The sequence below is a fragment of the Aythya marila genome (genome assembly GCF_965140915.1).
Source record: "Aythya marila genome assembly, chromosome: 1".
Classification (NCBI taxonomy): Eukaryota; Metazoa; Chordata; class Aves; order Anseriformes; family Anatidae; genus Aythya; species Aythya marila.
In genome coordinates, this window is record NC_139042.1 from 122896132 (window position 1) to 122923713 (window position 27582).

Here is a 27582-nt window from a genome sequence, read left to right on the forward strand (position 1 = left end):
CGTACTTTTAAGAAATGCATTTATCAGCCCAAAGTAGCATATTTAGAGTGTATACGCCCTGTAGCTTTTAATTTAAAACATGTTTTCCTGTACATTTCAATGAAGCAGCTGCAGGGGCGGTGGGAAGTAATGTGACGATGCAGCGTAGGCAGTGAGCTCTGCTTAATACGTGCTTCTAAAGGTAGTGTTTTAAATATAATGAAAAATAACATATACAGCGAGGAGTAGGTGGCTAAATGATGAAGACCTCTATTTTATTTGCTGCCCCTAAGACCTCGCCCTCATGTTGCGGAACCATTTCTTCTCTTGGGTTAACTTTTATTCGTTGTGCATGTTAGGTATCTACTCCTGCCCCTTGCCAGCTGAGGATGACCAGCGTTGGCCATTGCTACTTCAAGAGACGGGTGTCATGAGCAGGAGGGACCACAAGTGGACAGCTGCTGCACCCAGTTAGCAGGGAGAGGGGACAGGTTTGTGACAGGGCACCGTCCTCCCATTTTCTGCAGTTATCTCTGTGCTGCACTCAGAGGTCTTTCGATTGAGCTACTAAGCTTTGGTTTGGAAGAACATTCCCGTTTCACATGCAGAAGCCCCAGACGTGCATAAAATCAACACTGGGCCTTCCTTGAATTGTTTCAGATGAAACCAAACACCTCCACGCTCCTGTTTTTACTCTGGTCTTGCTTATCTGCTGTACAGAAACCAGCAGCAGCACCAGGAAACCGGAGCAGCGCAGCTTCATGGCTCCGTTCCTTCAGCCTCTGGCTGGTCAGCAGGGCTGGAGATGGCCAGGCTGCCTTTTACCTGGCAGCAGCCACCTCCAGGGGTAGGGATGGAGGAGGTTCATCAAGTTTTGCCTGTCTCGTCCCCTTGCCTTGACCGAGAACAGCACAAAAACAGTTCCTAAAGGGAGAGATGGAACGAGGAGGGGGGGGGAACCACAGCTCTCACGGAGCGATCACATTCACCTCACACCACCACACGAGTGCACGAGGCATCGCTCTGCACGGCCCTTGGGCCTTCCAAAAACAAAACAAAATTAAAAACAAAACAACACCAATGTCAGAAAAACTTCCCCACCCCGCAAGCCTCCACACACGGAGCTGAGGCGAACAAAGTAGGGGGGGGTCCCGGCGGGCCCCGCGCGCTTCCCGCCGCCGCCCCGTTGCCGTGGTGCCGAGCCCGGCCGCCATCATGGCGGAGCCCAGCGCGGCGGTGAGGGAGCTCCGGGTTTCTTCGGGTCCCCCCGGGTCCCTTGGGTCCCCCCGGGGCTCCCGGCCCCGCCATGCTGAGGCCCCGTGTGTCTGCTTCTCCGCAGGAGCTCCGCTGGCTGCAGGCTGCCGAGGACTTCGCCCGCCGAGCGCTGCCAAGCCGACAGGGGTCGGGCGGAGCGGAGCCGCCGCCATCACCAGAGCTGGCCGCGGTGCTGGGGTGCCTGAGGGGAGCGGGGCGCGGGGAGCTGCCGCTCGGATACAGGTGACGGGACGGGGACAGGGGACGAGGGACAGGGGACAGGGGACGGGAGGAGGTCGGGCATGAGGTGGAGACACCCCCACAGCAGACTCCGGGTGCAGCCGGGGGGCGCGGGGCTGGGCTGGGGGTGCAGCACCTCCAGTACCACCACTGAGACCAGCAGCAGGACCAGCACCACCACCGGCATCACCAGTACCATCAGCAGGACCAGCACCACCAGCAGGAGCATCACGATCAGCAGCATCACCACCAATATCACCACCACCACCAGCAGCATGCATCACCACCAGCAGGACCATCACCACCACCAGCATCACTCCCACCAGCATCACCAGCACCACCAGCATCACCACCACGACCAGCAGGAGCATCACCAGCACCTCCAGCAGCAGCAGCAGCAGCAGCCAAAGCAGCGCTGCGCTGCTTGCCCCGGATGCCGGGGGTGGGAGGGCTGTTGTTGCAGACGGGTAACCGCACGCGTCCTCTTGGCTTCCACCTGCCCCCGATTGCTCTTGTGGGTATGATGAAGCGCCGGCTCCACTAGTCTGCGGTGGGGAGGGTGTGGAAGCCAAGTGGGGCATGGTGCTGAGAGCGGGACGGTGCACAGATGGATCCCGCGGGGATGCACTGGCACCCGTCGGTGCTAGCCCGCTGAGGTTTGTGAAGCAGAAATCTAGGATAGACTACCTCCTTGTTTTAGTGGGTAGAAGCCTTTTGTATTTCTGCTGTCATGAAGAGCATGCAGCTTGCTCAGAAGGGTCCACATTGGACGGTCTGGATCACCTGGATCTATTTCTGCCATCTCCAACTCACGGTGGGGGAAGGTTTGTTAAAACCCCTTGTTTGTGAGGCTACTGGGCTGTTTGTAAGCATATGGTGCCCACAGTCAGCCTTTGAGCTCGGGAGCACCAGAGGAGGGATTGGTCATTATCAATGTGATAACCAGGATCCAGCGTACTCCTGTAGTTTTCATTTCTCCAAAAAACAATCTGCATGTGTAATGAAAACAGGAACAACCCTGTGTTCTGCTTGTAGATCGTAGGCATCAATATAAATCTCAATTTTGCTGTATCTCTGAGGATGCAGCAGTTTGCTTATATCCTTTTCAGCTCATCCTTTTCCAGTTGAGGTGCCAAATACACAAGTACCTGCATGTGTTTATCTCTTCTGATTAATTTTTTATACAAGTACTATTTATAGCTTACACAGACCCATCACTCGTCTAGACTAGTTTCTGGCTTTGAACTATTGATACCTGACTTACCAAGTGAAGTTTTTCAAATTCATATTCTCTGAATGTGGTTATCTCCTGCTCCTGAAGAAGTGGGTGTTGCGAATACAGCTGCAGTTTCACAACCTGAAATTGTCAGCCAGCCTCAGTGGAAACAAGTACCAAATCACTAGCCGGAGACTGGTAATAGTAATAACTGTTACAGTATTGCTGTTAGCATGGAGAGAGGACTTTTGTTAATTCTCTAGCACAGCCAGCCAGCTTACAGTCCAGTGAGGATGCTATTTTGTTCTTCCATATTCGATACTGTGGTTAGTCCAAGCATGATAGATGCTCAGGTGGGGAGAGCCTCAACTGTGGTTGATGTCAGCGTTGCTCTTCCTTCTCACGCCCTGCCAAGGCTCAGCATGTGGATGGAAAGATTCAGGGCTCACTTGGCTGTGTTCTTACAGGTGAAGACACAGCCTAAGATTACTGACTTATCTCACCACTTTGTATTGTGTAAGTTATCCACAGGAGCAAATCTGTTCCGAAACTGGCACAGCCTTCATCTAGAAGTTGTTCAGCCTTGCTTTGGCTACAGTTCAGCCCTCTTCACACTAAATGACGGAATTAGTTGGTGTTTACCTATGTTCATTACTGCCATGTAAGGTGTCTTGAGCAGTTGTTTGGCTTTCTCAGTCTCCCATTCAAGCCAAAAACGTCTTTAATAACTCTTCTCTCTCCCACCTCCCCCCCCCCCCCCCCCCCCCCCCCGTTACTAAAAAAAACTGAAAACGTTCCCTTTTGTCAGCTCTCAGTTATTACATTTTCCAGGTCTTCTGCCTACTCAGGTGTCTGTAGCAGCAAAGGGTGTCTGTTTTCGGAGGGGATACTTGGGCAGAACAGACCTGTTGGCTGGGCTGAGGGAGATCCTTGATAAATGCCAGTGAATGGGTTGATTCGTGCCATGTGGTATCATCAAACCCTGCCAACGGCTTAGGCTCTTCTGACTTGGCCAAGCTTTGTCCACTCCAAAGATCACTGTAATCCCTAAACTTTGCAGGCTGAGTTCATGCTTTTATGTTCTTCCTTTTTATTTTTTTTCCAGTTTCATCTCCATCTCTGACCTAAAGAGCCAGCAGTGCATGCCATGCTGCAGCCACCTGACCTGGAGCACTAAAGAATTTAAAGAATGGGCTCGTCAAGGAAAAGGTGCTTTACCCACGCACAGCTCTTTGCCGAGGGCTTACCTGATCTTGGTTGGCTATTTAACAGATGGAAGGCAAGAGGACAAAGAGAAGTTGGTAGATGGTTGCCTATATGTGAAGGACAATACTGGGATAATTCCTTGTGAGGTATGTTGTTTGTCGGAGGGATTCTGTGTCTATTTCTGCTTCTGGGGCTCTGTCTCAGAGCTCCACAGGCTTCAAATGCTTTGCAAGGGTCTGTAGTGAGAAAAATAAGACATCTATGTAACTGACATGAAAACGGCAAGCTCACATCCTGGGGAGAGGATGGAACATGTCAAATTTGTCATTGCCAGGAGAGCAAATATTGAATAAACTGGCCTGGAGAAAGAGATGAGTGAGCCTGATGTACAGTTCTGTTACGCTTTGAACAGCACGAGGTGGCCTGGGAGACATGGAGATCGTAGAATCCTGGTTTTGTTGAATTTCAGCCAGCGGTGAAGAAAATAACTTTCTGGAGAACTGTAGTGGTTGTTCAGTGATGCACTGATGACATATTTTGAGGAAGTAATAACTTGTGTGACAATGCTGTCATACAAAAAGCCTCTTAAAGGTCATAGGACGGGGAGTCTAAGTACTAGGTAACCCCTAGAATGGCGATGAAAGAGCAGCGAGGTTGTTGTACCTGCCAGGGAAGTGAAGAATAGCCCAAAGTGAATTAGTTGTGTTGGTATCAACTTCTAATGCAAAACATGGCAAAGGAGGGCAAGCGAGAATTTTAGAAAAATAGCCTGGAAATAAGAAAGCCTCGCGGAGGGAATGATATCATTCAGGAAATGCTCGTTGTAGAGCTCAGCAAATCTGCACCAGATTTGCATCTGGAAGGCCAGAAGTTCTCTGTGCAAGACAGGGAAGTGGGTAGAAAACACTGCTCTCATTTAGTAATGAAGCCCAGTGGTACAGTTTATGATGTCTGTAATGGCAAATTAGTAAGCAATGCTGAGAAAAACACTGTAATTCATCTCAAGGTTTTATTTCTCTGTCTTTTGCCTTAGCTCCTGCATTTTGAACTCGAGTGGCTGGAGTCCCTGTTCCTCTTCCCAAGCTGGGCATACGTACCGCAGGCAGACCAGGGTGCAGCAGGGTACCTAGAAATCCTCTTGGATCCCATACCGGTAAATCTCCTCCCGAAGAAAGTACCTGAGAGCACTGCAGTCATCTACCCGGCGTCGGCTGAGCCGCTGCTTGCCTCCAGGTAAATGCCTGGCGCGGTCATTGGTGACGTGGTGCTGCTGCTCTGGTTTAGCAGGTATCACGGAGAGTGCTTGGCTTAGGAAGGGCCACGTTATGCTCCTGCAACACAGGTGGGAGCAGGATGGTAAGTGATGGGAGTAAATGTTACGGAATAAAGCCACTTTTCATCCATAAGCTATTTTTCAGGAGTTTACTTGATTATTTTTTTATGTATTTTGGCAAAGTAGTCAAAATACATCAGGAAATAATTACAGTTTATCTACTACAGAAAAAGCATGAGAACAAAATGATCACTCGAAAGAACTCTTGCTGAGGCTAAAGTTCACTACTTTGCTTAGCACAATTTTTTTCCTTATTTTTTTTTTACTTACAGTGAAACAAAAGTATCATTAGAATCCAGAATTAATTTCAAATATGAAATTGGTATATACCACTGGTCAAGTTCTTATCAGGTTGCTGAGATAAAGGTGCCAGTTAGATGTCTGATACTAAGAGTTAGCTGTTCTCTTCAGTGGAAATGGTACTTACAGTACATGAAATTCATAGAATGGTTTGGGCTGGAAGGGACCTTAAAGACCAGGTTGCTCCAAGCTCCATCCAACTTTGAACACTTCCAGGGCTGGGACATCTACCTCTTCTCTGGGCAACCTGTTGCAGTGCCTCACCACCCTCTGAGTAAATACTGCAACTCCCCCAGCCTGTCTTCATAGGAGAGCTGCTCCAGCCCTCTGATCATGCTTGTGGCCCACTGGACTTGTTCTAACAGCCCCATACCCTTGCTGGGGGTCCCAGAGCTGAACGCAGGGCTCCAGGTGGGTTTCACAAGAGCAGAGCAGAGGAGGAAAATCACCTCCCTCGCCCTGCTGCCCATGCTGCTTTTGATGCAGCCCAGGATACAGCTAGCTTTTGGGGCTGCAAGCACATGTTGCTGGCTCATGTTGAGCTTCTAATCCACCGACACCCCCAGGTCTTCCTCAGAGCTTCTCTCAATTCATTCATTGCCCACTCTGTATTTGTGCTTGGGATTGCTTCAGCCAAGGTGCAGGACCTTGCACTTGGCCTTGTTGAACTTGATGAGGTTTGCCCAGGCCCACCTCCCAGGCCTGTTTAGGTCCCTCTGGATGGGATCCCTTCCCTCCAGCGTGTCAACCACACCACTCAGCTTGCTGTCACTGGCAAACCTGCTGAGGGTACACTCAGTCCCACTGTCCATGTCACTGACAAAGACATTAAACAGCGCCGGTCCCAGTACTGACCCCAGAGGAACACCACTCGTTCCTGATCTCCACTTGGCCATCGAGCCATTGTCCACAACTGTCTGAACACAACCACCCAGCCAATTCCTTACCCACCAAGTGGTCCAGCCATCAAATCCATCAAATCCACGTCTCTCCAGTTTAGAGACAAGGATATCATGGGGCACAGTGTCAAATGCTTTGCACAAGTCCAGGTAGATGATGTCCATTGCTCTTCCCCTATTGAGTACTTCAGCCCTCTCTGCATCCAGGTGACCAGGTCTCCCGTTTCCTTCCAGAGGGCCCACAATTTCCCAAATCTTCCTTTTATCACCAGTGTACCTACAGAAGCCTTTCATGTTGCCCATGATGTCCCTAACCAAGTTTAATTCTAATAGGGCTTTAGCTTTCCTAACCTGGCTGTTTGGATGATTTCTCTGTATCCCTCCCAGGCTACCTGGCCTTGTTTCCACCATCTGTAGGCCTCCTTGTTCTGTTTGAGTTTGGCCATGAGATCCTTATTCATCTACGCAGGCCTCCTGGCATTTTTGCACAACTCCCTCTTTGTCAGGATGCATCACTCCTGAGTTTGGAGGAGATCCTCGAATATTAACCAGGTTTCTTGGACCCCTCTTCCCTCCGGGGCTTTGTGCCATGGTACTCTACCAAGCAAATCCCTGAAGAAGCCAAAATCTGCTCTCCCAAAGCCCAAGGTAATGAGCTTGCTGTGCTCCCTCCTCACTGCCCTCAGGACCCTAAACTACAACCACTATCACTGACACTGGTGTCAAACTGGGAGGAGCAGGATGGAGTGAGGTTCCCCTCCCCTGGCAACTCCAGTTTGAAGCCCTCTTCACCAGCTTGGCAAGCCTATGACCAGAGATGCTCTTCCCCTTTTCTGACAGGGGAAAAAGTAGCCAAAGGAATTGCAAGTCTTACTCGGGTTCATCACTTCAGGTTGTGCTAGATAATGTTTTATCTTCGTGAGCAGACAACTCCAGATGCAACACTAAAAATGGACTAGTGAGGTTGCTTTAGGTTCTTCTGGTTTAATGGGCTTTCTGCTTGTGAACAACTTATTTGAGCATAAGTGTTTGTTTTAGCTTAACAACTTTAAACAAGAAAACTTTTTTCATGTTTCAGTGTATACGCTATTAGACTTTGGTTAACCTCAAGCTTCTCTGCTGGTCCCTGATATCTGACCACTTTTCCATGTTCCTTCCTTAAAGATGTTAATAAAGTTCATCAAATATTGTTCTTGGGACTTGTGTACGTTGAGGTCCTGGCGTTTATTTTTAAAAACTTATTAAATTACATAATATTCTTTGTCTAAGAATCAACATTTTCTTTGTTCAGGGTAAGTGGAAGGGTTATTTTGAAGTTCAGTAGATGTTTAAGTGAAAATGGTAAGTATTTGTTTCTTTAAAAGAAAAATGTTTGTTGGTGTGTTTTCTTTTTCCTTCATTTTCTGAAATGAAACTGTGAAATGACTAAATATATGCCACCCTTTTCTCCTCTCATCTGCTTTCAGTTTTGCTGCTCTTTTAGTCTGACAAGTTTGTCAATAAGACTGATGTTGCTTTCAGGCCGCTTTTGTTTATAGGCTTAGGGACTTCAGAGTTTCATATTGCATGGATCTACGAAACCGAGTTCTGTTTTCTGCTGCAGAATTGCTTGTGACTTTCTTTTTTCCCCTTTCAACCTATAATTGGCCTCTTGTTTGTGGTAAGGCTTTTTGTAATCTGGCTCTTGTCTTGGAACGTGAATCTTTTCAACATGATCCTGCTGTCTTCAAGCATTAAGGATTTTAAAAATGTCGAAGGGATTTAGTATATGATAAGTTAGAGTAAGCATTTTGTAGCCACGTGTTGTTTTGAAAACCTCTCTGAGAAATGGCCCGCATGACTTTGTTAGATCCTTTATGGCCGGAAGGTGCATGCTATGTGTTGGTGTAATTTGGTTTTGAGATGCTTCGAGTTCTTCCATTTCTGATGTCCTGTGCTTCCTCAATCGTCCTCTAGGATTCCATGTAAGAAGAGGCCAAAGCTCAACGTGGCAGGTGAACTGGCCAGGCGCAGCCCTCTCCTTTGTATTCACCAGAAGACATTCTTCTTCCTCTTTCTGAAGTGCTTCACCTCAGCTGTTAGCGTCCCTGTGCTGGTGCAGGTAAGCCCTTGGAGTTTGCCCACAGTTTTTTTTCACTTGTGTACCTGTTGGTCAATCCATTCTTGGAAGCTTGCCCTTGACTTCTCAGTTTGATTGACGTGTCCTTTTACTAGTGACACTTCTTGTCTTACTCCATGCAGCCTACAATAGCCCACGTACCACAGTCTCTTGCTATGCCCTGCAGACGTACAACCCTTCTCCCTTCTGCCCTTGAACATCTTGCAGATATCACCCTTTTAGTAAGAGTGTGAGGTGATCCTCTCAAAAGAAGAGATTTTTTAGGTGGGGTTGGCAATAATAACATGTTTCCCATGCAGGAGATGCTGATGCCGCTTTCTCTTTCTCTGCTCTAGACGCCCAGCCAGCTGGCATGGCACCATGCTCTCCAGTTGGGTCGCAGGTACACAATAACAGGCCTGAGTGTGTCCGGCCTGAAGAAATCTGGGCAAAGGATGTTTGTCACTGGTGTTTCTTCCTGCCTTCTGCCTTACTCTGCGGAGCACGTAAAGGAGCAGTCATTGGACAGTGCTTGGCAAGGAGAATCCTCTCTGCCTGCTTCCCTTGGGGCCACAGAGCAGCTCAGTGATTCCGTAGAACTGAGAGTTGAAGAGGAGAGGCTAGGATCAACCAGAAAGTCCAAGATGATCTCATACGTGGTAAGGATTTGTAGCATTAGCCTTCACCCACTCATGCACCAGGGCTTCAGCTCCTGGCCTGCAAGATCTCGTCATCATGAATTTATTTCCTTGTCACTCAGTCCTATGAGTCTCTTATACTCTGGGATACAATCCTGAATTGTAACTTTCCGTTTGCTTTTTATTTAGGGAACCGTCACCAAAATACTCAATGCCCAAGCTGGTCTCTATGAACTCGATAACAAAGTCTGCTTGTGCCTCGCTTACCAGCAGTTGCTGAACTCCGCGCGTGGACTGCGGCCAGGGGCATGCGTGGAGGTAAAGTTGTGAGGTCTGGTGGGTTGATCTTGGCCAGCTGTCAACCGAGCTGCTTTATAGCTCCTCCTCCTCAGCCAGGCAGGAGAAGAAAATAAAATGGGGGGAAAACGCTCTTGAGTTGAGATAAGGACAGGGAGATCACTTGCCAATTACTATCACGGGCAGAACAGACTCAAACTGGGAAAAATCCATTTATTGCTGATTAAAAATAGTGTGAGAAAGTGAGAAACAAACTCAAACCACCTTCCCATCACCTCCGCTTCTTCCCAGGCTGCTCCAGGCTCTTCCATGGGCTGCAGCTCCTGTCAGAAAACCTAATCCTGTGGGCCACAGCCTCCTCCAGGCCACATCCACCTGCTCCACCGGGGGCTCCTCCACCCATGGGGGGGTTGCAGCATGGAGATCTGCTCCATGTGATGGCTTCGTGGCAGCCTGCTCATTTCCTATCTTAAATTGTGATGTCTGTCTCTCAGCTCATCGATGTCCACCTCATACAGAAGCCTGTGGTGTCCTCTCCTTCCATTGTACTTGGTGCTTGCCTGAACAGCACCGTCACGCTGAAGAGTTTCTCAAGGCTCAGCACCCCTTACCAGCCGCCGGCCACTTCAGGAAACCTCTACTTACAGCTGCTCTTCCGCTATAGTCTCGACATGCCGTGCTACCTCTGGCTGGTCAGCCTCCTGGAGACGTTTGAGCAGAGGTGAGCGTAGTTCTCAAGTCAGGCGTTGTGCAAATGTGCTTGCTGAGCTACCTGGGCATCATAGAAACCACACGTTTGCAAAATTTGCGTGCTTGAAGACTGATGGCAGCACCAATTGCTTCTGGTTAACTGGCCTAAGCCAACCATTTATTAGGTTTCACATCAAGGCTGGGTGCTTGTACCTTACAGAGGAAATGACGGGCTTTTTTTCAGGTCCACGTGCAGTAAGCCCACTGCTCTCTGGAAGCTGCAGTGCTCCAGAGCACGTGCTGACCGACTCCCACCTACACAGCCTTGCTCTGAAGCACAGAGGCACTGTAGGGACGTGCACCTTCCAACCTGGGTTGCTTGGTAAATGAGCGTGGGCACTGAGGCTGGAGCTGGGAACTGCTAGAACCAAATCACAGACGATATAAAGACTCTCACGTCCTAGTTCCTCACAGGAGCAGTTTGTTCTGGAATAGTTAGGGTTGATCACCCAGACAAACAGCAGTTTGTAGAATGCTCTGTCTTCCTCTCTTTTACTGGCATTGTGATTTTTTGCCACGCTTTCCAATAAAACAGCTTTGGTTTTGCTCCGGGAATGATGCTAGCTATAAGTTTTAGTTTTCATTAGCTTCAAATGTCACTGCTAAGTTCTGCTACTGCCTGAAAGTTGTTGCAGTGAGTTAGTTACTCCCTCTCTTGACTTGATTTCACCTTCTGTTGTTAAGACTTTGTTTTGACTGGAAGTGCCATCACTTTCAGGTGTTCAAAGCGGTGAGGTAGGCTTCTGAAAGGAACCCAGCACAAGGAAAATATCAGAACAAGAGCAATCTGTGGTTGTTTTGTTCTGTCTTGTGACTTTTGCATCCTGTAAAAGAAAACCAAGTATGCCTAACATGAGTAATCATTATCAAGCTTAGGAAGACTGCGTGGAGGTCCATTTGTGTGACTTAGAGGGAGGTTATCTTCATGTGGGTTTTTCGTCCGCTTGACTTTTGAGGTTTTGCCAGTCTGTCCATTTCTGTATCTCTTCCTGTTCCTTGTCTGCTCGCCTGGCTTCAATGTGCATCACCCTTAAATGTTCCTTTTTTAATCACTTTGCCTTCTTTTTGCACTTTCCTTAATTCTTGTCCGCACATTTACTTGTAACAAGCAGACAGAATCCCTGAATCACAGAATTTCTAGGTTGGAAGAGACCTCAAGATCATCGAGTCCAACCTCTGACCTAACGCTAACAGTCCCGACTAAACCATATCCCTAAGCTCTACATCTAAACGTCTTTTGAAGACTTCCAGGGATGGTGACTCCACCACTTCCCTGGGCAGCCTGTCCCAATGCCTCACAACCCTTTCAGTAAAGAAGTTCTTCCTAACATCTAACCTGACTTACATGCAAAACCCACTGAAAAGTGAGGTCTACTAATGCGTTTTTTTTTTTTTTTCAGGTTTTCTTGTTTCTTTGGGCACCAGCAACTGTTGCGTAGCTCAGTACACCAAAACCCCGGAGCTGCAGAGAAGTTCCTTGCCCCCCTTCTGCAGGCTGTGGTACCCGGCAGAGAGGAAACAAGAGATATCTGTAACGAAATCCTAGCAAAAACACACCAGTGTCCACTGAGGAAGGTAAATGCTCTGTGAGCTGTTTTCTGTTTATCTGATGGGAAGAAACTCTGCTCTTATCATTATTATTGTTACTACTTATCTTTTTTTTTCCTATTCTCTTAGTATTTGACCCTGGATCCCCCGTGCCAGATCCCATCTCTCTCAGCACTGCGTGGCGTGGCAGAACAGAAGAGCTGGGAAGGTTTCTGTCCCTCGCAGCTGCTCTCCCCCGTGGAGGCACAACACATGGGCACCCAGGAGCTGAATCGCAGGCTGGCCTGGTCCTACTGCACGCTCTGGGCAGGAAGTTTCCAGCCCCGAGCGGTAAGTGCCTAGTTCCCTTTACCGTCTGCGCCCCGAGATTTCCCAGTTCTCCTTACAGCTGCTGTCCTTTCCCCTGTTCCTCGTGCCAGGGAATGAGGCCGCTTTTCTCGGCTGTGTGGTGTTGAACACGGGCTGGGTTTGGGCTGCTGCTGTGCACGCTCTGATTTATCTTCTTTTGTGTTGCAGATAGTGCAAGGTGTGCTGAGAGTTTCCTCCAGGAGCAGTTTGCTCCAGCTGCAGGACAACAGCAGCAGCCTTCCCTGTGTGATATCCCACAGGGATGGGAGCCCCTTTGCCAACACAGCTCTCGTAGGTATGTCCCGCAGAGCCAAACTGCAGGGTGCTGGGCTTTTGCTGTTCTGCCATCCGGTTACAAAACAAGGAAGAGAAGATTTGGTGTGGAGATGCTGAACTTGTCACTGCCCAGCCTCGTGACTGTAAATGAGGAAACTGAGCTTGCTGTTTTTGTCTTCCCTTTTCATTAGCTCAGCTCCTTTCTCTGTTTTCTTTGCAGGATCGCTCTTGCAGGTGGAGAACTATCAGCTTGTCGTGGAAAGATTCATTCAGAGTGATTTTCCCTCCTGGGAGCAGCTGGCAAATCCAGAGTACGTGCGGGAGAAAAAAAGCAGGTGGGTCCCTCTATTCAGTGCCCTGGTAAAACCATTACTCTGCAGTTCCACACCTATTTTGGGTCATGGTAGAGCTGCTTATCAGCATAGCATTTCAGTGCCAAAGCAACCATCCTTTGCTACTTACAGGAAAGGAGATTTTTATCAGCAACAAATCCACCATTTCCATTTTGTTCAAAATACGTCCGGCCTGGTAGCTGCCCTCTGGTTCACCCTCTCGTGCTGCTCTTTCTGAATACCTGCTGAGCACTCCCCAGAAGTGTTTTTGCCAGATGGGTATTTGTTTTAGGCAGCCACCTGTGGGGAGCAGGGAGTTTCATTGCTCCCATTTGTCATTTCAGTGTCTACGTGCAGTTCTACTTCGAGGACGTTCAGGTTCTCCGTGCTGCGGAAGGACAAATCCAGAAAGATCGCAGGGGTGAAAACAGCACCTCTTTGAGGAAAAGGAGTAATGGCAGCTCAGCATCTGAGCTGGAAACCCCAGAGGCAAAAATACTGAAATTGGAAGATCCCAAGCCGGATCCTGACAGAGAAGAGAGGTGTCAGAAGGGCCCGAGCAGCACTGGAAGAAGCAGCTGTGTATCTCAGCTATTCTTGGTGACCCAGAAAGAGGGTCTGATGTTGCGCAATTACCAACTACCCAGAGAAGGAGGTGGAGAAGGACACGAGCTACAGAACAGTTTTCAAGCCACGGTTTTGTGGCTGGGCAGACCTGTGCTGTGGAACCACCCCAGAGAGATTGGGAATCTACCAGCTCTGGAGGAGATCAGCTGTGATGGAGAAGAGGGCGTGAAACAGCAAGAAGTGAGGCGGGAGAAGGCTTTGGGGGTGGTTTGATATGTCTGGGAGCTGGATATGTGATAATTTAAAGCTCTAGATTGCTAAACAATGGGAGAGTGTTTTGTCTTGGGTACAGCTGTGTATTTATACAGGTAACTTCCTTGTGCTGCTCCAAGGGAGTTCCTTCTATTCAACCAAGACACTCTCTGCTGGGCCCGTTCCCTTTCTGCTCTACTTTCCATTTCCTACCTTTTTCCTAGCATCTCTCATCACCTTTTCCCTTTCTCTCTCCCCGTCTCCTTCCAGGTGCTGCTGCTCTTCATGGGGAAGTCGCTGCGATGGTTTCCATTCCTGCACCTGGACGGGCTGTATCGTTTCATCGCGCCCCGCTGCTCGGTAAGGGGGAGGTTGTCTCGCTGTTTCCTGTTGGAGAGTTTTTGCTAAATTGCATGTGGGAGATGAGCTTAGTCACCCTCTGACTTCTCTGTTCTAGGCTTGGAATTCCCATCTGGCTTGCCAAGGAGCTGCCTCAGTTCTGTGTCTAGTTCAAACTATCAGAGCTTTGAGTTCAGTGGTGGTTGTTTTTCTTTCTTGAAACCACTGTTCATCAGCAGTCCTCTTTTCTGTGTAGCTTTCACCTTCTTCCCTTGATAGTCACCTTCGTTGCCTTATCACTCTTTCCTCAGGACTTGGAAGTGTTTGACAAGCTCAGATTTCCACCTGTGCCAGCAGAGTTTTGGGGCAGGTCATCCTGCCCCTTATGCCTGCCTGTCCAAGACACCTGGCACTTACAGCATGAGACGTGGCTCTCCAGCCCCGCCGAGCGCCAGGTACGCGCTGCCTTACTGCCCTGGGCTTTCGTGGGTGACGTGTGGGTCTCTCCAGAAGTGGCTCAGAGATTTATCAGTGTAGAATATCTCATCGCTGAGATCCTTCTGCTCTAAGCTCCATCAGGGGCTACCGCTGGGCTTTGTATTTGCCTGCCTCGGAATTAATCTGGGGAGGAAGCATCAGTTTGATGTAAAGTACCTCAAAACATGCAGAGTTTCTTGACTGCTCTGGCTGTGATAAACTGCAACCTATCTGAGTCGCTCTCTCTCCCAATTCCAGCTGGCAGCCAAGGCAGTGCTGACGGGCATGGACCAGAGAATTGCCTCCATTCCTGAAATACTGAGCACCAGGTTTGTTGGTCTGCCCTGTGCTAGATGCGGCTGTGCCTTATGGAATGGGTCGTTTTTTTTCTTTGCTGGAGACACCACAACATTAATAAATGAATAATTAATGACTAACGAATTATCTGCCCGACAAGTATTGGTTAGAAATACTCCGATGTGCAAGTAGCCCAGGCTGACTCTGTCCTGATCATCAAAGCTAAAGGGATTGCAGGCTACGTGTCTGCAAAATGGTGTCCAGAAAAAGCTTGCACTGCTGCTGGTGTGGAGTAGGTGCCAACGATCCACAATAAATTCCTGTCAGAAGTGGAAACAGGTGCAGCAGGGAAAATGTGGAAGGGTTTTTGTTTCCTTTTGTTTGTTTTTAATGCAACGGGCTCAAATAAATAATGAGGTTGGAAGCTTTCCTTTTCAAAGCACGTTTAATCTGGGGTGATACGCACACACCCCAAAACCTTTACCAGTGTGCTATGGTTAGCTGGGTTTTTCTTTGCTTGACTTCCTCCTCTAAGAGAAATAATCAGGAGTGAAACAGGAAGGAAAGCTGTCATTTCTCTCCCCTTTTCTGTTATTTCTTCACCTGAAAAAGCAGAAAGCAAGTTATGGGGTGCCTCTTGTCCCTGGGTGGGGTAGGCTGCAGCAAGCTGCCCTGTATCCAGTCGTTCAGGTGCCCAAGGGCGAGTTCCCCTGAAGCTGGGCTGAAGTAACAGCACTGCACTTAACCCCGACTGACCTTTCTTGTTGCAATCTTGGTCGGGACTTTTTCCTCTGCCTTTGTCTTCAGGCGAGACGGAAATGCTATGATTCTGGTCTGCTCTCAGTTTCAGAGGTTCCCTGGTTTCTTTCTCTGGTGAGATAGTGGAGAGGATCTTGTGTGCCTCTCCTAAGAACGAGAAGCCTTCTGTGACTCTCAGCCTTCTCAAGGAGAAAGGTAAGATTTCATGACAGCCTCGTCCGGTAACGGATTGTTTCTTGCTTGTTTTTGTTTCAGAGACCCACTGCACTTGGCTGTGTATCTGAGGGCAGGGGGAAGTGTCCCACTGTATGTCAGAAGGGAAATCGCACAGTGTGCGTGGTGGCTGTGGGAATCCTCTGCCTGGGAAATGGAACAGTAGCCTCACTGTGATGAGAGAGAAAATAGGTTCAGCTCAGTGACAGACTAAGCTGCCTGTGCGTGAGCTCATGGTGTGTTTTGTTCTCTGCCTCCTCAGGGAGTCTGCTAGGCAGCGATCACAGCGTGAAGCTCAGCATCTCCGTTGCTTCAGGCTCCCCGGCTGTGCTGGACGTTTACATCGCTGCGACCTATACGCAGCATCTGTGGGGTTTGCTTCCTGGAGCCAAGATCCTCTTCCAGAACTTGGAGCGCAAAATCTCCAGGTACCGCTGTCTTTAGGTCCCTGATCTGGTCCTGCTCTGGATCTGACCTCCCTTTTACTGTCTTTGAAACCATTTCTCCTCTGGTTTGGGCTTTCCTGATCCCTTCTGCATGCCTCTCTGTCTCCCCAGCCCTCACTACAAATGATTTTTTACCATGTTGCAATTAAGACCAGACCAGCCGTCTCAAAAAACTGGTCAATTTACTTTCTTTGAGCTGTTTCTGGCATCTACCCTCTCATATTGCAGATTCCACAACGTTTACTGCACGTACATTGCCTCCAGCTGTGTCACCGTCCTCTCTCTGCCAGCTTCTCACCTACTTCTTCCTTCCAGGTGAGTTTAGGGTCTGTTCTCACCTTTCAGTGTCCCGTTAAAGGTTTCTCTGTTTCACGTTTGTCGTGTTCCCTTTTCTTCTAGCCCTGCAGGAAAAGCCTCATCCCCCTCACTAGTGTTTCTGTCCAACTTGCAACTTCACCTCCAAAACCTGCCCCAGGCGCGGATTTTATGCCACTTGTCCTGTGTGTTGACCCTGTCCCTGCAGTGGGTTTGCTCGCTGTGCAGCAGCATCTTCAAAGAGGTATTCAAGCTGCTGGGGATAATCCGGGAGGAGCCTTGCAGACTTTCTACTCATCCATCCCATGCTACCGGGTAGAAGGGGGGAGTTCCTATCCCAATTCCAGCACCTCTTTTTCCAGGGTCTGAAAAAGACGTGCAGACTGGGAAGGGACCAAAATGACAGCTGATAGGAAGGATGCATCTGATATCAGGCAGGAGTGGGGGTAAAGTGAGGGCATTCAGGGGGAGAATCCCGTTTCAGTGCTCTGCTTTTCCCCTGTGTGCTGCTTTTGGGGTTCATCACCTTGCAGCATGTTTTTTCACCCCATGCAGACTTTTCCCAAGGCATCCACGGGAAATTCAGTGAAATCCTTTAATCCTTTGCATCCTTAATTAGGGGGATTAAGAGAACCAGCGGCCATTCCCCTTCTCTCCTGTGCCCACCCGTGCATAGCTGTGGCTTTCCTCTTCCTTCAGGGGAAGTGCACCCGACACAGCCCGCCCTGCCCATCGCACACGGGAGTGAGGCAAGCCAGTGCACGGTAAGGATTGGGTCCGGGGAGAGGAGGGCAGGAGGGAAAGATTTACACAAAACGTGAGGGAACAGGCAGATCACGGACGGGCTGAAGACAGGACAGCGAAGCTAAGAGCTGTGATTCCTCACGTCCTGGCTGTGAACAAACACTCCTCTCTCCTGGCTGAGACCCATTTTCTGGGATGTGACACCCCTCAGCCTGCCCGCTGTCTCCGCAGGGTGCTGGTGGAGGACGGGACGGGCGAGGCCCTGGTGCTGTGCAGGAACCAGCACGTGGCGGCGATGCTGGGCTTGAGCCTTCCTGATTGGGAAGCCGTGCAGAGCTGCGTGCAGAGCAGGGGCAGAGTGTCCGTTCAGTACGGGGAAGCTCCTGGGATGGGGGTGAGTGGTTTGTTCAGGCACTGGCTGCGGCGTGCGGGGCTTGAGCCTCAGCTGGACTGGGTTCCTCTTTGCCACGGGTCTTCTAGTGGCTCCCTGCCTCCCTCAGCACGTTCACTGACAGCTCACACTTCCCTTAGTGTGTCGAGGATCCCGAGGATCCCGTCGCTTGCTACCTAAGGAGCCTTTGCAGGAGTCCTCTCATCTGCCGCCCCATCCTGCTGGATTTCAGCCTAGACAGGAAGCCCTCCAAGATCCTGCAGCCTGGTGAGCAAACACCGCTGGCTTTTGTGACGCTGGGTGGGTGTGGGAAGGAAGGGAGGAGCCGGCTCACCATGCCGGGGAAGGAGAACCGCCTTCACTGCCCGTAGAACAGGATCGCTGGAGGATTTCCGTGGAATTGTGAGCTCTGCAGCACAGGGCAAAGATGTCTCAGCAGAGCTATGGTTACAAAAATACAGAAATAATGTAGAATATTGTTGTATGAAGAGACTTTTATATACGATTGGTTTTACTTTACACAGAAGCTTAAAAATAGCACTGAATTAGCCTTGCAGTCGTGGTGAGGAACTTGGAACTATTCTGTTAACATTTTATGTGTGGTTCTGGGAAAACATGTTGGTTAAACAGCCAGGATAGTCATTGTTCTAAGGTGCCAATGAGAGGCGTGTGTGTTTATGTGGTGGTGCTGAGAACGTGTTTTATTAGCAACCCCTTTCCACTCTCCCATTCCCCAGAGCTGAGGTAACAAGTTTATTTCAGCAGTTTGCCTCATACCTAAAAAAAGCCCTCACCTTCACAGCAAGTTTTCCAGCCCTGGGATGGGAAGGGTTCTGGCCAGCCAGAGTTACTGGGTGAGCTTTCAAACTAAGCAGCTTTCAGCCTTAGTCAGGATGTCAGGTAGAGTCAAGAGGAGGTCTGGAAATCCTCACCGTGGCCACAGGATGTACAGTGCTGAAGAGTTTTGAGTTCAGGGCTGGCGGCGTCTGAGCACGTCATGCCACAGCTCTGCAGTTGTTTTATCAAGGGGATGTCCTCCTCAGGCCACTCATGCTAACACCCAGCACTTGGGTGTGAGTCCAGGGGCTGCTTGTTGAGCTCACCAGAGGATGCTGTGCTCCTGGGTCTGTCCTCTGGCTGTGACACCGTACGGCCAGCTTGATGGTGAGAAAAGACACAAAGCTCAGTGCCGCAGCTCTGTGAGACGCGCATCGTTCACAGCAAATCCACCGTGCAAACGTCTGTTTCCTCTAAGCTGCAGGAATGCTGGCTAAATGCTTTAATCCTGTATTCATTAATCTTCCCATCCTTTGTGGTCTAGCAGATGCTAAGCAGCTGCTGCGAGGCCTTCCCTCCCCCAGCAGCTTTTACATTTGTTTGCTCGAACGTGGCAGGAGCCATCCGCTGAGCTGTTACAGGTTGTGTCCTTCCCCTTCAGCTCCCCTGCAGCTGAGAAATTTTCGGAGCGGTGAAGTGGAGTTTGTGTCACAGACGGGACCTCGCCAGAGCCTGTTGTGCCTGAACGTGGAAGAAGTGGAACAAAAAGCCTTGTGCTATCTGACCAGAGAGAGGATTGGGAGGATGCCAAGGCACGGCCAAGAGGGAGCCACGGCTTAACATCTCCCCCAGCGGGAGGGGAGTTATGGAAACACCCCCTGGGATTAGGAGCTTTATTCTTTGCCCCTTTCCAGGGGGAGCACAGGCTGGCGAGCACAGCATGAAGGGTGTAATCAAGAAGCTGCTGTGACTTACACAATTCTTGAGTTCTGGACCATTGCAACGGCTGTTTTGGACTGCGTTTTGGGGGAGAGGTGTTTGGTGTCTCCTGCTTGGTGGCCATTGTTCTGGGCCTAAGGCACACAATGTGTGCATTTTATGTGGTAGTATCTACTAAATAAAGCTATTAAAATGCAGTTCAAATAACAGTGTCTGTTTCAATGTTCTTTTACTTGCTGTATGGAGAACTGAAGCAGAATGCAGATCCTTGGTTTAGGAGCCAGAGCCAGGCCTTTTGCAAATCATTTGCTATCTTCATGGGAAACTGCAGTTGCCACAGGGGAAATTCTCCTTCACCTGCCTGAAATGATTAAAATTATTTTAAAGGATTGCCTTCCTCCGAGAGGAAAAGGGAAGCGAACAAATTACTGTTTGGAGACTAAGTGGTGGCACTAAATCACCGCACTACACAAGCATTGTTTTACAGTTTAAATGGTGGCCTGAACGTTACCTGGGGCTGGTCACAAGAAGGATGCAGTGAGCTCTGGTAGGAGTTCACGACACACTACAGGTTTGTTTGCCACTGGTTGGGAAGGGGATGACTGCAAGGGTAGGTGCCTGTATCCGTAGCAGCACGGCGGCCTAGCTGGTACGACGCACGGGAGGGAGATCAGCACTCGATACCTGCTCGCAGTGATGGCTGAGTGTACTGCCTTGTTTTTGGCAAAATAACAGCCAGATCCTTCATCCCGTGCTACAGGTTAGTAAATCCTACACGCAGTTACTGCCCCACCTTACTCAGTGTGTAGTGCATACGTGAACAGCCACTCTATTTTGGGTTTCGTGTGTTCCCTTACAATTAAACTCCAGGTGATGGGTTTATTGAGCATGTATAAATTGTCTTCACTCTCAAGGCCTGCTGGGCACTTCCAGAACAAAGCACAAATGGCCCAAGACCTGACCAATGCCTCTGTTCGTTCAGCAAAGTTCTGAGACTCCCTCCTAAAGGAGGCTGCAAAACAGCTTAAAGCCAAAGTTTGCACAAGTTTTGCTCTGACAGTTGTTGTTTTTTTCCCACCTCCTGTAGATGCTTTCTGGGAAATGGTGAAAGATTTTGCTGAAGCTCACCCCTCTCTCCCCCAAGAAAAACAAAACCAAACAAAAACAAGCTTATCTCAGCCTGAGGAAAACACTGACTGTAAGGACCTAAGATGCAGAGATCAAAATCTGATCAAAAAGTGCAACTGAAAGTATCCTGTAAAATTAAGTAGTAACAGACGGTGCTTCAGCAATAGATAGGAAGTGCTAGACAAGAGACTTTAAAAAACAAAAAGGCAAATTTGTACATGTAGTCTTAACTGTGTTGAATAACTGGGTTTATTTTTGAACTTGAACTTTCCAGTAAAATTGTGCTCCCTCTTTTCCTCCTCGTTTTTTTTAGTCATCTGTCTGCTCCCACTATTACTACTCTCCTGCTCCTCTTTTAATTCCTGTTACAAATGTCATCATCTGGCCTAATAAAGGACTTCAGAGGCTGTTTACCTTTGCGAGGTTGAAAACCTAACGCTTACTCCAGTGTTAGCAGTTTTCTAATCCACCAGTTAGCCTGTTGGGTATTTTCTAATCCATCACAATGCCTTTTTCAGAAGAGGAGATTCGTTATGGTTTTCTGAGGAGATTAAATAGATGGCTTGCAGTTTTATTAATATATTCAGGGAATCACAAAACATGAGACAGATAAAGCTCTTTGATTTGCCTGCTTTTAGTGTTCTGGGTTTGAAGGGCCATTTCCCAGGCCCGTTACAGGTAACCCTTTTCCTGTTTATCTCTGTCCACAATCGGAGCTCTGGTCACTGTGTTACTTCAGACAAGAGAACACATCTCGTTCCCATGATCAGAGTTTTTCCTTTATTTATGCAACTGTCCTTTATCACAGTCTCGTTCAGAAGCCAAAGTATCCTGTTGTTGGCATGAGTGAGAAATACAAAGGAAAAATCAACTGGCTTCGCTTTGTGCCACTCCGTGCTCTCAGAACTGGGAGCTGGTCTTAAAAATTTCTCACCCCAAGAGGGAGGAAAGCATGAAGCATGTTCTGCATCAGGGTAGCTGTAATGACTGCATGGAAGGACAGAGATGATCATTTTATGGCTATTTTTTTGTAGCTCTCCATCACCAGTTTGCTTCAATGCTAATCAATACCGAAGCCACTTGCTCTTTTTTTTTTGTTGTTGTTTGTTTTTGCACCTGGCCTTGCAGCCATGAACTGTATTTGAGGCTCAGAGAGCGCTCAGAGCAGCAAGCCAGAAGTCAACGTTTAGGGTCAAAGAGAAGGTTGAGGAGGGAAGGAAAATAAAATCATAGAATTACGAAGGGAAAATGAAGGGAAGAATAAGCGATGGTGTAGACAGTGTAAGAGCAGAACATCTGGAGTTGCAGAAAGCGATGACAAAAGCCATCAGGGAGCCTGTGGTGGGGACAAGCCATGTGTCCCACCTAACTTTGAGCTGTAGGCAGGAGGAAGACATCCTCCCGTTCTGCCAGGCTTGAGTTAAGCCTGCTGCTGTGACAGAGCTCAGCAAGAGCCACCATGTGTGGCACCAAGCATTTATGCCTATGGGTTTCCCTTTCCAAGCTCACCTCCTGTGTCCAGCAGCGTTTCCAACTGTTTTACAGTGACAGCAGGCACGCGGGCAGCAGAAGCATCCAGTGACAGGCTGGAAGGGAGGAGGACGCTGACTCTGCGTTCAGGTTCACCAGCTGCAGGTTGGTCCCCCTGGTAATGCTGAAATCTGGAGCGGAAGAAGAGTGAGAGGCTACCAGAAAGGAGAACAGGGAAGAAAAGCAACATGAGTGCATTTCTTCCTCCTCATTTTTCTGAATACTGATGGACACTGCCTCTTTTGCTGGAACTTGCTGCTATGAAGCCCTCGCTGCAGCAGAGCTATGACCCTTTCCACGTACAATATGAAAAGATATCCAAGCTCAAGAAGTGTTTGGACAACGCTCTCAGACACATGGTTTGATTTTTGGGTGCTCCTGTGTGGAGCCAACAGTTGGACTCGATGATCCTTGCGGGTCCCTTCCAATTCAGGATATCCTGTGATACTAAAAACTGATTGCAAATACCCATTTTACAGCAGCAAGACCCTGAATGGTTTTCCAATTAGTGGGAGAGAGGATGAAAAAATAGATTTTAAATATTTTTTAGGATTCTGTGGTATATGTGCCTGAGGTAGCAAAGCTGAAGTCAAGTATCCAAAGGGTTCCCTCCAGTGCAGTGTTCCTATATTTAATTATTTAAATGTATAATTATATTTATATATAACTTATTTAATTCTTCAGAACGACTGAGACATCTGACTGATAATACCAGTACAGAGCACAGATACGTAGCTTGGAAATATAAATCCAAATGTTTTAGTCATGTATGCAATATAATATTGCCAGTACTAAGTGTCTGATGGTCTTATTAATGAGTGGTACTACAAATCCTATCCATGCTCTTGGTAAGTGTTGCCTACACAGGTTTGCCTTAAAATAAGAGGCTGAAGATTTAGGATGATGTAGATGACAAATAACTGAATAACAGCCTTAAACCCAGCACATTCCCTTTCAAATCCCAGTTTGCACATAGTTTATAGATCAGATTCTGTTCTGCAATTGCCCTGCTGTTAAAGCACAGATATTTTACCTAAGTGACTACTTACTTTTTTTTAATATACCTGTGAAAGTGATGGTAGTTGATTGTTAAGGTGATCGGCTAGGATTGTGAAGTCTATCCCAATGTTTCTAGAGAAGCACTGATATTTTATTTTTCCTTGTAGGAACCGAACTAACAAATGAGTCCAATGCCAGGAAAAATGATTAGTCTAGTGATACCGGTGTGGTGCAGACACGCCTGAATGAGTTTGGAAAGATCTAGTTCATTTGCTAAATCCTGAGTCGTGCTACTATTAACACTTCAGCTATGACTGCAACTGGTGGAATGCCACAAATTCCAGCTAAGCCTTTTTTTGGTAAGTTTGTTTTCCTGTGAATTAGGACTTCTAAACACAGGGAGTGGGCTGCAGTCGGAGAAATTGTCACCAGTGCCAACTAACAGCCTTCTGGTGTGTCACAAAAAAAAAGTGATCTAAACTGAACTGGCCAAAGAAAATGTCAAAAGTTGAGTGGGGTTGTTTGGCTTTTGTTAAGATACGAAGGAATGCATTCCTGTGAAGTGTGTCCCTGCTTCCTTCCTGTTCCCTGCCCGTCCTGTCCCCGTGCCAAGGGAATGATTGATACCGTGGAGAAGGTCTGGCACAGAAGGACCAAACACCCCGGAGAGAGATGTGCCTGGATTTAGTGGCAGATTTAATGCAATCTACAGACATATCCAGTAGGTTTAGGCATCTCCCTATCTGGATAAGAGAATATTGACCAATCCGCCAGATCACATTTTACTATTTGGGATCCAGCAGTGGAAAGCAAGCAGTGATCCCCTGCCTTCCCTTCCTTTACCAAAACCTCTCACCGACACAGGAAAGGCAGTGCTGCAGGAGCCCCCCCAGCACACACGGATGCATTTTTCTCCCCCCCTGCCATGCACGTGGTCTCTGGGTGGTGTTAAACCCTACCTGTCACCTTGATGTCGCCTGTGGCCTTGGCAATGCTGTTTTCAATCACGCAGGTGTAGGTGGCGTTAGCGGTAATGTTATGCAGCAGGGAGACCACCTTCAGGGTGATGTTTTCGGCGTTCAGCTCGTAGCTGGTGTTGGCAGCCCGGGGCAGGCACTTGCCCGTGTGGCTGTAGGCTGTCCAGTGCACGGTGGGTCGAGGGAACCACCGTGGCGCTTCGCACTGCAGTGTGTCCCCACTGCTGCTGTTCTCCACCTGGACATTTGGGGTGCTGAAGGCTGGGGGAGAGAGACAGGGAGAGAAAGGAAACAGACTCATGTTGTCTGCATCATGTAGCTGGCGTAACTCACCACCAGCTCACTAGAAAGAACCAGAGACAACAAGAAACAGGTGAAACCGCTGGGCTTAGAAGCACGTTGCTCTGTGCCAGCAGGGAATGGGATGACCAAGGCCAGAGGTGTTAGGAGAATTAAACACCCATAAGTGAAAATTCAGCTGTGTCAGTGCACTTTTTAAGGTTGGTTCAATCTGGCAAATATGTAATACTTCATATAACTATGATATGGGCAGTTTGTTGCTTTGAGAGTTTCCTTTTTTTGTTGTTGGTGGTGTTTGTTTTTGGTTTTTTTTTAATATATAAGTTATAAAAACAGGAAAAGGTTCTGAATATGCTAGAATTTTTACCATGCAGCAGTTCTGGCTGGAGACTTATCTTAAGTCTAGAAAGAAAAGGTTAACTTCTGGCTTTAACAGGCATGATATCCGGATCTTTGGAAAATCATTTGGCAATGCCCATTCTAAAAATAGAGGCTTTTGCAGTCGGTTAAGTAGCCAGTAGACTACGTCTGGGAAATGTAAGAAAAAAAGCAAATGCCTAAAAGTGCTAAAATAATCTTTCTCTGAAACAAGGATGTGGAAAGAGAGAGTAAGGCCATTAACACCTCTGGAAAAGGAAGAAAATATCCTATTCTCTTACATGTAATTATTTTTCCTGCTCTGGACACTCAGAAGTTTGGGACACGATCAAAAAGCTTGACGAAGCCACGCAGCACTTCCTGCCCTTTGGGACTTCATGGAGGTGGGAAAAAATAGTGTTAGCTTTCAGCTTGTGTCACGCCATGGGATGACGGAAACGGTAAAGCCACACAACCGAATTTGGCACTTCACAAAACTAATGTTTCCAAACCTCACAAGCAGTCTTCAGCTGGGATTTCCCCCCCTTCCAAGACATGTGCAATTCCTTTGGCGAGGTTTGGTGAAACCAGCCTCTTGGGGAGGAGATCCTCATGGCCACCATCAGCCCTGTCCTACACAGGTGTGGAGGGCCCCGTGGTGGCCACTGCTCACACCGGCTCCAGCGCCTGAGTAACCTCAGGCAGGTCACACAACCACAGCATGGCTGAGGTTGGCAGGGCCCTCTGGAAGCCATCTGGCCCAAAAATCTGCTCAAGCAGGGCCACCCAGAGCAGGTTGTCCAGGGCCACGTCCAGGTGGCTTTTGAAGATCTCCAGGAGGAAGACTCCACAACCTCTCCTGGCAGCCTGCTCTACTGGCCAGACCTGGCCACGCCAGCCTACGTTTCACAGCAGGAGTTTATTTTCTGTATGTCTGGGCAGCATTTCCTCACCTCCCGTCTGGTACTGCAGCTCCGCCACCCCGCTCCCTCGGGACGTGGTGACGGAGCACCTGTAGGTGCCGGCGTCGGACAGCTTCACATCCCTCAGCTCCAGGGAAGCGTTTCCACCCATCACCTGCTCCGCAAACACTGCCGTGCGGCCCTGAAATTCCACGTCTTGCTCTTGCAGGTGGTCCTTCCCCCCTCGAAACTCGTGAACCAGCCCGGCCACTCCAGCCTTTGCCCACCGAATGGCTATGCTGCCCATCCTGATGTCGGGCTCGAAGGTGCAGCCCAAGAGGCCGCTCTGGCCGATGTTCCCGGGGGACGTCAAGGCGGTGACGCTGATGGAGCGCTTTCCTGCGAGGAGAAAGCAGGGTAGGGTGGTAGCAATTCCAGCTAACGCAGCACCAAACCTCCAGCAGCCCAGGCTGCTCCACGCTGACCCCCCCTTTTTATAAGATAACAAAACCAAAACAGAAAAAAATAAATTGTCTGTAATTCTACTGCGAAAGCACAGGTCAAGAATTCACTTCCTGGAGCAAAATCAGAGCTGCCCCCAAGCAGACGGGGCTCATGCGTGCCTGTGACAAGTTTTCTCGGAAATTCAGAGCCAAGAAAGATTTCCTCACCGAGCTCTGAGTGCCAAGCGCCGTTCTTCAGCCCGTGTGCATAAATCTCAACATTATTTAGACCATTCAAGAGCTCTCAGGCTCTTGTCCTCTTGGAGAGGACAATGCCCTGAGTTAGCACCACAGCACTGGCAAGGCTGGGTTCAAGCGTGACCAGCAATGCTTTGCAGGTGGCTTCTGAAATGGTACGTGTTGTAGCTTTTCCCTTCTTCTGTACTTTAGGAGGGCTACGCAAGAGCCAGGATGTGGTTTAATGCCATGGAGAGATACTTTGCCAAGGAATGTCAGAACTGAAGTCACGCATGAAATCCTCATTCGATCGCCTTGCACGCAATCGCCATAAATCAAGCCTTAATTAAAGGCTGGTAGCTGGCACTTCCACACGGTGCCACACCTCAACCCATGCTCGGGATGGAGGTTGGAGATGCCAGGGCAGGATTTCATTGCCCCTGGCACCAGCAAGAAATCTGAGCAGCCACATACCTGAGACACCAAACCCGATGATCAGGGCGATCACCGCAGCCAGGACGATAATGACCATGGTCAAGCTATTTGGGGGAAAAAAAAAAAGGACAACGTTACCATGCAGCCCACCTCCCTCACACCCGGCACGTTTCCGCAGAGCTGCTGGTGGGCAGGAGGTGGAGGCAAGGTGGTCTGGAAACTGTGAGCTGCCTGAATCTGGGATGCCCCATGCGCAGAGGGAGCAGTGGCTTTTGCATCAGAGCCTCGGGAGGAGAACACAACTTTCCCAATGCATCCGGCAGCTTCCTGCAAGAGAGCCTGTGGTGTGCGTAAGACTGCACTGCTCCTCCCTCGCTTACCATGAGCCTGCATCAGTTGCTTACGAAATTTTGCCTGAATCTGAAATCTTGCCTGAATCTCCTCAGACGCCACGATGGCAGGGCTGATAAGGAGCTCGAGGGAATTGCACCATGCGGGTAAGTCCCTCCTGCATGAAGCAGCAGGGATGGGAGAAGGGGAAGACGGGCTGGAGCAGGGGAGAGAGGAGGGTGGCACACCTGCTCCTGGTTTCCACCAGGCTGCGTTTATAACCAGGGGGCTGCAGCTCTTGTTTTTGGGTGGCCGAGCACCCAGGACCGATTGCCAGCTGCTGCCTTCCCTGAGAGCAGGCAGCCAGGGACAAATATCAACCTGGCAAGCAGGCTGCTGTCTGCTCTGTAAGCTGCCTGAGCCCAGGGGAAAATTGCTGCACCCCCTCACCCTCCCAGCAAGAGCAGTGCAGTGAGGAAGAGGGGTAGCCAAAAAGGATGGGATTTGGGGTTCTCATGAGCCTTTAATGATTGCAGAACTCTACGTTTCTCAGCCCATCATTTCTATTTTGTGATATTTTTTCTTCCTGTTCTTTTTTTTTTTTTTTTTCCTCCCTGAAGTCAACAAAATCCTCCCACTGCTCCTCTGAAGCTTCCAGAAAGTCTCCTCCCTCCCTGGGCCGTTTCTGCAGTTCAAGATGAGCCCGAGGAGGCA

At 48.9% G+C, this 27582-nt stretch overlaps 2 protein-coding genes across 5 annotated transcripts; one reads left to right on the forward strand and one right to left on the reverse strand.

Annotated features, from left to right (window-relative positions):
• Window positions 1-364: 364 nt before the first annotated feature.
• On the forward strand, window positions 365-19386 carry CTC1 (CST telomere replication complex component 1; the record flags this gene model as incomplete). 4 transcript variants are annotated; one of them, XM_082751491.1, is made up of 24 exons in its annotated part: window positions 365-470; window positions 1319-1476; window positions 3795-4041; window positions 4929-5128; window positions 8384-8528; window positions 8882-9184; window positions 9353-9481; window positions 9955-10181; window positions 11611-11785; window positions 11888-12088; window positions 12275-12401; window positions 12603-12717; window positions 13059-13521; window positions 13804-13893; window positions 14184-14327; window positions 14608-14678; window positions 15491-15600; window positions 15881-16046; window positions 16293-16379; window positions 16464-16623; window positions 17079-17143; window positions 17355-17517; window positions 17655-17781; window positions 18953-19386. In XM_082751491.1, 22 exons carry the CDS (start codon window positions 3832-3834, stop codon window positions 19129-19131), a joined length of 3657 nt encoding a protein of 1218 aa, XP_082607617.1. In that variant the 3' UTR covers window positions 19132-19386. The 4 variants fall into 4 exon arrangements, with proteins under 4 accessions (XP_082607617.1, XP_082607616.1, XP_082607619.1 ...); XM_082751490.1 differs by lacking the exon at window positions 365-470 and adding an exon at window positions 1195-1215; XM_082751492.1 differs by lacking the exons at window positions 365-470; window positions 1319-1476 and adding an exon at window positions 1811-3205.
• A 152-nt stretch (window positions 19387-19538) lies between these two features.
• Window positions 19539-26650, reverse strand: VTCN1 (V-set domain containing T cell activation inhibitor 1). The gene is made up of 5 exons (XM_082752074.1): window positions 26578-26650; window positions 25475-25822; window positions 23847-24125; window positions 21868-22019; window positions 19539-19591 (listed from the first exon to the last, which is right to left on the reverse strand). Exons 1-4 carry the CDS (start codon window positions 26633-26635, stop codon window positions 21898-21900), a joined length of 807 nt encoding a protein of 268 aa, XP_082608200.1. The 5' UTR covers window positions 26636-26650; the 3' UTR covers window positions 19539-19591; window positions 21868-21897.
• Between the last annotated feature and the right edge of the window lie 932 nt (window positions 26651-27582).